Source organism: Gymnodraco acuticeps, unplaced genomic scaffold, assembly GCF_902827175.1.
Source record: "Gymnodraco acuticeps unplaced genomic scaffold, fGymAcu1.1, whole genome shotgun sequence".
Lineage (NCBI taxonomy): Eukaryota > Metazoa > Chordata > Actinopteri > Perciformes > Bathydraconidae > Gymnodraco > Gymnodraco acuticeps.
Genome location: NW_022992130.1, coordinates 680,922 through 690,705, shown reverse-complemented (window position 1 = coordinate 690,705; position 9,784 = coordinate 680,922). Strand labels below are relative to the sequence as shown.

Genomic DNA, 9,784 nt, shown 5'->3' with positions numbered 1-9,784 from the left:
ACACACACACACAGGGAGAGCCAGACCGCAGTTCATTTCCTCATATTCCAAACGAGAAATTACGGGCCCTCCACACTACAAGCGTTTCAGGCGTAAAATTACGCCTCTAGCGCGTCTGCCCATTCACTTTGAATGGGGTGACGTCACGTCCGCTCACGTTTTCGCCGAACTGCATCACGGGAAGGCAAGCGTAACTTTGAGAGCGTCTCGCGCGTAAAAAGTTGAACAATGTTGAACTTTGTACGCACGAAACGCTCTCTCGGTTCCTGACAAGTGAGCGTAAGCCAATCAAATCCCGTTTCAGAAAATCTGACAGCTCAAGCCGTAGCCAATCAAAAACCGCGCATACGCTGGGAGAGATATCCTGAGATATCCCGCCGTTCATGTCTATATTTGAAATAAAATGGACGAGGTTATAATCGTAGCGGTAGCGAATCACCCTGTATTATTTTATGTGACCCTGTTCACCTACCGGGATAGAAACCAGAGGAACCAGGCATGGAAGGAGGTGGCAGAGACAGTGGGGGAAACTGGTAGGTTTTCGCCTGTTTGGGGATTTTATATCCAGTTTACTTCATGTTAACATAGCTAATGAAACATAGCCGGTATATTTAGCATAAAATAGCGCCATAGACATTAATCACATACATGTTAATCATCCGCTGCCACATCATAGACTATATTGCATTACATTAATGCACACAATGTCATACTCCTTTCACATTTCTTAGTTATATATATATATATATGCAAAAATTCATTCCTAGCATTCTATTTCCATGTAAATTACTGCTTTATTTAATTTTTATCTTTTTGCAATTTAACTGTACAACACATGTTGTGTTTTATATTAGATTTCTTGTTTTGTATATATGCACCATGACATCAAGTCAAATTCCTAGTATGTGCAAAGCTACCTGGCAATAAACCTGTTTTTGATTCTGATAAAGTGTGACATGTAAAACCTTGTATGCAATTGAAAGGGATTTGGTTTTCATTAATGGAGCAATCATTTTCTGAAATTCAAGAAATTAACTGTATTCTTTCATTTTCATTTTCATTTTATTAGACGAAGTGTGCAAAAAGCATTGGAAGTCCCTCAGGGACCGATACCGCAGGGAGAGGATCCTGGAGAAGGAAGGGAAAAGTAGCGGGGCAGGGGCTTCCGGGGGATCTAAGCCCTGGCGTCTCGCGGCAGTAATGAGCTTTTTAAAGCCCTTCATGCTGGACCGTGAGACGTCCAGCAATTTCCCCCGGCAACCCCTGCCTCCACCCACCGGAGCAGAAGAAGAGGAAGACTCTATGGGTGACAGCCTGGTTGACAGTCTGGAAAGCCAGCCAGAGCCAGGTAGCAGTCAGCCGGCCAGTGTGCCGGCCAGTGTGCCAGCATTCCGGGGGAAGAAGAGCAGGGGAAGGGAGATGTCCCCTTTTGAGGAGAACCTGCTGTCGGCCGTAGGCCCGATGCTGGCCATGCCACCACCCCCACCACCAGTGGTGGAGGTGGAAGACGAGGACCTCCTTTTTTTAAGGAGTCTCTGGCCTGCAATGCAAAAGCTGAGCAGGACGAGCAGCATGAGACTGAAAATGAAGCTACAAGAGGCGGTCCTGGAGGCCACAGAAATGGACATTAATAATTAATTAATTAATTAGATACTGATACTGATCCACATTACATCTTTTTACACTCATCACTCATCACACACAACATCACATAAATAAGTTATTTAAAAGTATGTTATGGATATACTGTGTCTTGACTTGTTCATGTGGTTTGTCAGTTACAACATACCAGGAGCTTCTTGTATGTCGATATATAATGTGCTGTCTTCTGTAATTATTCAGGTGAAACCGTGATGAAAATTATGAGTGGTTTATCACTAAAAACAGGGCTGAAGGAAAAAGGTTGTTAGTTATATCATGATATCAATTCAAGAAACATGTTTATTAGGAATGGTTGATTTTAAAATGGCTCATTTGGAATATTTGCTTTTTAAAGAAAATGGGTAGCTCTTAAAAGAGCTTTTTGGTTTGGAGACAAATATGGGCCTACACCACATTTGCCTGCCATCGCACTGCCCCCTCCTCGTTGAAGTAGGAGCAGAAGGTCTCCCGCTGTTGGATGGATCGCCGTGTGGCATTGTTGGAGCCCATCCTCGGTGCATCACACAGGGTTGGAGTAACTTCATCCGTGGACCTTGCGATAGGTGTGCGTGATGGCATATCAATGGTCTTCCTGCGGAGGAAGTTATGCAACACACAGGCAGCCTTCACACACACAACTCCGTCACCTCGGGGCTGGTGGTGATGACACGCCTGAGCATTTTCCACTGGGTTGAGAGGATGCCAAACGCACATTCAACCACCAACCTGGCACGGCTGAGGCGGTAGTTAAATAACCTCCTTTCACGGGTGAGGTGACGTCCAGGGAATGGACGCAGAAGGTTGTCCAGCAGCGGAAATGCCTCATCTCCAACGAAGACATGGGGGAGAGGGCCCCGCCGCTCTGATCCTGCGATGACGGTGTCAGGTGGTAGCTGCAGACTGCCGTCTCGGAGGCTCTCTCCAAATGCAGAATTCCGCAGGCTCCCACTGTCGCTGCTCCTCCCAAAGCCTCCAACATCCACTACCCTGAACAGGTACTCAGCATCCACCACAGCCAGCAGTACCAAGGAGTGGGTGGACTTATAATTAAAGTAGAGGGAACCTGCATTTGCTGGAGCCTGGATAACGACGTGCTTCCCATCTATGGCACCAACACAGTTGGGAAACTCCCAGCGCTCCTGGAACCCAGCAGCGATGGCTCTCCAATCCTCCACCTGTGGTACCGGCATGCACTCCTCGACCAGGGCGGTCCAGATGGCCCCCGCAACCTCCTTGACAATGACTGCCACTGTAGAACGCCCGACCCGATAGCTGAAGGCTATCGTCGCGTACGAGTCATCAGTTGCCAGGTACCTGAGAAAAACAGATATATACATGATTACAAAATATATTTATTCAGACCCCACACACACACAGACCACAGATCCCCCCCTCCACACATTGAACACAGACACACACATTGAACACAGACACAGATTGAACACACATTGAACACAGACACACACACATTGAACAGACACACACATTGAACACAGACACACACACATTGAACAGACACACACATTGAACACAGACACACACACATTGAACACAGACACACACACATTGAACAGACACACATTGAACACAGACACACACATTGAACACAGATCCCCACACACACATTGATCACAGACACAGACACACACCAGAGTCCTGCACGGGTCTGATTTTCAAGACCCGCTCCCGCCCCTCACCCGCGACGTGCAATACCGAACCCGCCCCGCTACCCGCACATATTGCCAATTAGTTCCGCAACCCGACCCGACCCGTCGGCCCAAGATCCGCAACCCGACCCGAACCCGCATAGCCTATGAGCAGTGAAAACGTGCAATTATTAACACACGCAGTTGCATATTTGTCTCAAAAAGCGTGGGATGTTGGTTATTTCCTCCATCTAGGATGACACAAAAAGCCTCCCAGACGTTGGATTTCGCTCTTGAGGAAGTGTTATTGAAAATGCTGTATTCTCCGCTAGAGAGCTTCACCTCAGCCATTTCGAATGTGGCGCGCACAGCAGCAGATTGATGCGCTGCAGAGGTTATGATTATGCGCGGTCCCGCGGGGGAGAGGTCTGAGGATTTTAAATATTAAACTAATTTTTTATTATTTTAATATATTTATTATGCAATACCCGCGAACCGACCCGCATCATCTTTGTTTTACCCAGAACCGAACCCGGAAAAAAGTGTTTGAAAAAATACCACCCGCGAATCACCTTTTTTGCGGGTCACCCGACGGGTACCCGCGGGTACCCGACCCGATGCAGGACTCTGACACACACGCCATGTACACAGGGGAGCAATACTGTGTTTACCTAGATATCTTAATTAATGTTACCCATCTGAACTAAATCACAGACTTCAGTCATCATTCGTGCATTCTCTCTCCTTCTATACAGAGTCAGATTAAAGAAGTAGAAATACACAAAACGTACCGTAGGCAGATGGCGAGTCGCTCGGCGGGGCCGATTGACATACGCAGATGGGTGTCCACCTTTGTAATCAGTGGGCCCACCTTTCCGAGCAACTCGTCGAACACCTCCTTGCTCATCCTGAAGTACCTCTGAAAAAGGCGGTCATCCAGACGGAGCTCCTGGACGAGAAGGTGGTATTCCCCCCTTTGTAGACGCTTTCGGAGTATCGGGTGTACCCAGAAGCGACGCACACTACACGGCCTCATGCGAGACAATGTATACACTAAATGCAACCTTGCACACACACGAGTTACCCTGCTTACCCTTGCTACAACACCGGCATCCATTTTAGCAATAGTGGAGAAGAACCGGGGTTTTTCACTTTGTATGTCCGGGGCGGGAGATTCACATGGAGATTCTGATTGGTTGTTGGTCGTGGGGCTCGAAGAAACGCCCCAAGCGTAAATCTTGGGGCGTTGGAAGCGAATTTTACGCTTGTAGTGTGGCCGGCCCGTTACGGTAGAAAATCACCCGGTTCTTTACGACCAGAACTATTAACGGGATACAAACTGGAGGAACCAGGCATGGAGGGAGGTGGCAGAGACAGTGGGTGAAACTGGTAGGTTTTCGCCTGTTTGGGGAGTTTATATATATATATTGCTCGCATAAAATCCCCGGGGTTTTTTGCTTTGTATGTCGGGGGCGGGAGATTCATGTGATTGGTTGTTGGTCGCGTGGAAGATGGAAGATTTAAAGTGATGTTTAAATCTTCCATTTAGGACCCGCCCACTCGATCGGATCGGCGATCGGTATCGGCCGATACTGATTCCGGCGATCGGCCCCGAAATTGGCGATCGGAGCATCCCTAATTTAAATAATCATACAATCATAAAAACATGGCCATAACCAATAACATACCATATCCAATATGAAAAAACATTGAATCTGTCCTGAACCAGCGTCACCTGTCTCCCTCCTCTCCCCCCTGCTCCTCTTTGAGGCAGAAGCAAAGACTAGTTTTAGCTCTCAACAAGTTTTAATAGTTTATCTTACCTTTTTTCACCTAGTTAACGTTTTTATTTTTTATTATTCATGCATATTTTACTAATCACTCCCCCCTCAAATGGAAATATGTGTTTACATAAATGGTGACCAAACCGTTTGAGACCCACTGAGATAACTTAGACTAAGTTAACTATCTAAGTTAACTGTCTCTCAGTCTGACAGCAGAGGACTCTCCCTCCACCTTTGTTGTTGAAAAAGCTCCTTATATACGTTAGCGCAGCTAGCTAGCACCAGATGCTAACAACAACAATACACGTAACCGGTGCGCGCGCTTTATCTCACTCGCTCGCACCACACATACACTAACACACACCCTCCCGAGCTTGAATGACACACAGACCAATCGAGGGCATTAGTATGATCTGTATGAAAGTGGCTATGTCGGCAGGCCACATCATGTAGACAGCCAGTCACCCTCTGTGAGGCAGAGTCAGACCCACATTTGCGCAGCGTTGCGTTCACAATACATACATACAAAAAAGAAATCCTCAAGCCAGCAGGCCACTTAGCAGGCCAGGCCATCGGGAAACCTCCCGGTCCTCCCAATGGCTAGTCCGGGCCTGCTTCCTGATAGTTGGGCGGGTCCAATGAGCGGAGTTAATCTTTTCCTGTGGCTTTAATTCAAGGGAAAATCTACCACCTCATTTACTGATTGGAACCAGATAATGAGTCAATTATTAGGTTTGAAGCACCATAAGGATGGGCGCGAAATATATCCATATCTGGCTAAAATAATTGCGATTCATGATATTGGGCCAAAAATAATCAAAATATGCTTTAAGCTCAAAAATGGCATTCAAAGCAGAGTGATTTTCTAAACATGGAAATGAATCAAAGTGTGATCGGGCCTTTATTAACGCTAACGTATGAACTCAGTGCAGAGTGACGGCCATTAGCTTGCCAGTGGGGAATTCAAACGAGGGCACTAACGTATACAAGTATATGTCCTGTGAGCAGATTTATACACACAGCTTCTAAGCTCTGTGTGACTGTCACAACTTATTCAAATGAAAGTGAAAGATTTTTCCTCTATACGTCCTTCCTAATTCTGCTCGTGTTTAGTTTGTCCCCGTGCTCGGCTGTGCTGCTGCCCCATCCGATTATGTGTGAACGGAACATACATGGCCCCAGAAAGTAAATGCATATTCATTGTAATTACATCAAGAACGAGGTTGTTGTGTTGCTCCCATTGTCGACTCGGCTCCAGAGTGAATAGTGAGGATGCTGCATAAGCACAGTTAGAAATAAATAAGAAAATGCCTCTTTTTTTAATATATGTCAGTGACACATCTTACTATGATTGTGCTGCCTATTTCTATGTTTATAGAGTTGGGACATGTTTTTGATCCTTGCCCAGTACACACAAGCAACATATCAGAGAAGCACAGAGGAGGCAAAGATTGAGTCTGCAATGCAACAGCCTGCTTCTTTGGGTTTAATCCCCTTGACATTTTGTATCTACAGACGGAAAGCATTGGTCAGACTTTAGTCATCTGTCTTGAATGCGGTAAGATCAAGAGGCTTTGGAGAGAAAATGCAGCCTCTCATGTGATTATGTGCTTCTCCAAATACTCATATCTGTTTTGTATCAGCATTTGCCATTTTAGTCATGAGTTACTGTCTTTCTATCGCCCTTTGTTTTGTGCCACGATTTTTGATTCAGTGGCATGCTTTTGAGAAAATGCTTTTTCACATTTTTCATATGCATTTATTCAAGACCTTGGCTACTTTGCCTTCTACATTTGTTTGGATGACCCTGGACTTTTCTTTCTTTTCTTTGTATTTTGCTAAAGCATGTCTTTTTAAATATGTATAAATATTAAATTGTTTGGATAAAAAGGCTCTTGTACTGTGAATTATTAAAAGATGAACCTTGAAAGATGTAAAGGCTTTATTGTCTGCAAAATAGCTACAGTGTAGCTGTTGGCAATGAAAACCATTAAAGGTAGGTTAGGTAAGAATGGAGAAACCAGCTCTAGTGCGCTAGAATTTGAAAGTACGCAGCAGAAAAAACCTTGTTTATGCCCCTTCCTTCAGACTTCCTTACAGCCCCTCCTCCAACACACACGAACGCGCACATGACCAATGAGGGCACGAGATAAGTTTGTGCACAGATGGAAGGCTGACAGGCAGGTAGGCCATCCAGTTATTTTAGCCGGGCCGGCTCAGATGATTGGTCGTGCTTTTTACAGCGCTACGGCTTCCACAGATGAACATTTATGTATTTATTGTCAAAGCATTTAATGTATTCATTGCTATCGGGATGTTGAGAGCATTCCATGGAATATAACAAAGTGTTTCTGAAGTTAATTACCTACCCTACCTTTAAGTCCATCAAAGAGACGTACAAAATACTTCAGACAGAAAATGGTGCAAGTGACATAATGGTGCTCGTAAATTTTACCGCAAGAAACTGCAGACATTTACATCTGAATTTGATTTGACTTGGAATGATTCTGTAAATAATGTAAAAAAAAGTCTTCCTTTTCACAGTCCTAAAAGGATAGTGTGTTAAATCATACATAACCAATACATTGACATTGCTTTCTTGTTATGTACATATTTAGTCTCCTCAAGCTAAGTTGAGCATCATCTGAAATACAACTAGTGACTCCACCTCTAGTTCACAAATCACAAAAGCCAGAGACACATTTTCTTAAAGGGAAAACAACATAAGAATCAAAGTATTTATTAAATTCATGTCATGTATCTAAACGTGGACTGAAGCCCCCTGCATGGAGCTGGAGTCAAACTGCTAAAATACTCCTTGCTGTTTATCTCTTTGACTCTCTTCCTCTCTCGCTGCTGTTCTGTCAAATGAATCTTCATCTGTTTAAGCTGTGTAGCATCATTAATGATAGGTGGTGTTATGTGAGATGCTCAGAGAGGAATGAGCGCGTTTGCCTTTTGCTATTACTCCCTCTGTTAGAGCGGAGCAGCATGAGCACCTTGCAGCTAATCTATATCAGCCTAAACTTGCCTTGGGCAGACAAGACCAAGGTCACTGAAGCTTTGCCATCACATTCACATGCTGCCCACTATAAGAGCTATATAGTCACGTTGCTGTGTTGAGTGCTGTGTAAACATAACTTTATGTGTGGAAAACATTAATCGTTAACCCTATACAAAGAGCCATCTCTGTGTTTGCATGCCTGTGGGATGAGCAAGGACTGTCCATGTATGGAGGCGTTTCTGGTTCTCGTGCCTCTGGTATCTCAGCCATGTTGTCACTGCCTATTTATTCTTTTATTGATCTACTCCTGGTCCTCGCTCTTACACAACGCATTTCCCTTGGGGGGGCCGGCTGCTCCTTCCCCGACCTTCATAGAGCTCCCAAGTCTCTCGTCCCTACTCTCTCCCTCTCACTGTGTGTGTGCTGGCGTGGGGCTGAGGGAGCAGTTCACTAATAGAAAGTCTATTGACTGGGCCAGTCACTCATTGCTGCTATAATAGCTGCCGGGGCCCACTGGACGCCAGTCGATAAAAGGGGCTTGTCTCTGTTCAGTGCCGAGAGGCCTTTGTCAGCACCGGAGGAAAATTAAATGTTTGATCGACCACCTTTTTAAGATGCAATTTATAGTGTGTGTGTGTGAGCATGCATTAGAGCCATGTGTTGGTATCATAGATAGACTGTATATATATAAAGGTTAGTATATGTATGAGAAATATCAGAAAGAGAAGTGGGAAGCAGGTATGACACTGCAACAATAAATCTTCTTTAATTGTCTGTGTCAGAGTTTGCTGTGAGGGGAAACTGCATGTGTGAATGTGTTCGAAAACAGCAGTGTGACCGCTAATTCTTGGGAAGCTTTTTCCTCCGTAGGCCTGGACTACAAACAGCTGCCACTACTGTGTAACCGTTAGTTGTTGCGGATCCAAAAACACACACTCATGCCAAGTCTCCTCAAACACATTTGGCAGCAGAAATTGAGTCTTAGACGAGAGACAAAGTGATAGTTAAAAAGACAGACGAGGTAAATGTTTACCTGCAGTTTGCAGGGCTGGACATCAATGGATCTTTGAAGTGAACTGTCATTAAATATGGAAAACTATTAAACTATTGAGAGTATCAGGGCCTGTTTAAACAAAATGTTCCCAACTGTATTTTTGTCAGACTAAACTTGGTTCTTGTATGAGTATTTGCAGGAAAACATGGTTGGATTTCTTTAAAAGAGGTCATTTATTAAATGAACATTGGTTTTGCAAGGAAACTCAGGGATTGTAAAAATATATCAGCCCTGGCATTATGCTGAGATATAAAGCCAGATATTCTTATCTGCCAAAACAGCTGGACTGAAGTTGCTGTTAGTGTCTCTGTTTTCTCTGCACACACCCTAATGACTGCCCTTGTGTGGAACAGTCTCACAGGCAGCCTTTTGTCCCATAATGCCAACATGCACCTCATTAGAATAGCCCCTGAGGTAGCGCTGTGGGGAGGAGAGCAGGCTGGGATTGACAGCGCTGGCATTAAGACTTAGGGGGTGGGGACAGCGCAGCAAGGTCACTGTCAGGGGAGAATAAATATGGAGAGAGTTGCCAAGCTTATGAAGTCTGTGGTACATAGTGAAATGACTCGGTCATTCCTTCACACATTCACAATGGGCACCAAGGCCACGGGTTGAAGGACCATGGGGAGACAATGGCATGCAGCGTGGATGTGTT

At 44.9% G+C, this 9,784-nt stretch overlaps 2 protein-coding genes across 3 annotated transcripts; one reads left to right on the top strand and one right to left on the bottom strand.

The window, feature by feature from the left end:
• Positions 1 to 288: 288 nt before the first annotated feature.
• On the top strand, positions 289 to 1,733 carry LOC117538228. Its single transcript, XM_034203813.1, has 2 exons — positions 289 to 533; positions 1,070 to 1,733. Exons 1-2 carry the CDS (start codon positions 404 to 406, stop codon positions 1,636 to 1,638), a joined length of 699 nt encoding a protein of 232 aa, XP_034059704.1. The 5' UTR covers positions 289 to 403; the 3' UTR covers positions 1,639 to 1,733.
• On the bottom strand, positions 1,044 to 4,452 carry LOC117538226 (protein ANTAGONIST OF LIKE HETEROCHROMATIN PROTEIN 1-like). 2 transcript variants are annotated; one of them, XM_034203811.1, is made up of 2 exons: positions 4,079 to 4,452; positions 1,044 to 2,955 (listed from the first exon to the last, which is right to left on the bottom strand). In XM_034203811.1, the coding sequence occupies exons 1-2, from the start codon at positions 4,402 to 4,404 to the stop codon at positions 2,268 to 2,270; spliced, it is 1,014 nt and encodes a 337-aa protein (XP_034059702.1). In that variant the 5' UTR covers positions 4,405 to 4,452; the 3' UTR covers positions 1,044 to 2,267. The 2 variants fall into 2 exon arrangements, with proteins under 2 accessions (XP_034059702.1, XP_034059703.1); XM_034203812.1 differs by having other exon boundaries at positions 4,205 to 4,450.
• Between the last annotated feature and the right edge of the window lie 5,332 nt (positions 4,453 to 9,784).

What these genes read in the sequence shown, in the direction of transcription:
- LOC117538228 (XM_034203813.1), top strand. Translation starts at nt 404, where the DNA reads ATGGACGAGGTTATAATCGTAGCGGTAGCGAATCACCCTGTATTATTT. An exon ending in AGAGACAGTGGGGGAAACTG is followed by an intron (nt 534 to 1,069) that starts GTAGGTTTTCGC and finishes TCATTTTATTAG; the next exon opens with ACGAAGTGTGCAAAAAGCAT.
- LOC117538226 (XM_034203811.1), bottom strand. Translation starts at nt 4,404, where the DNA reads ATGGATGCCGGTGTTGTAGCAAGGGTAAGCAGGGTAACTCGTGTGTGT. An exon ending in CGACTCGCCATCTGCCTACG is followed by an intron (nt 2,956 to 4,078) that starts GTACGTTTTGTG and finishes TGTTTTTCTCAG; the next exon opens with GTACCTGGCAACTGATGACT.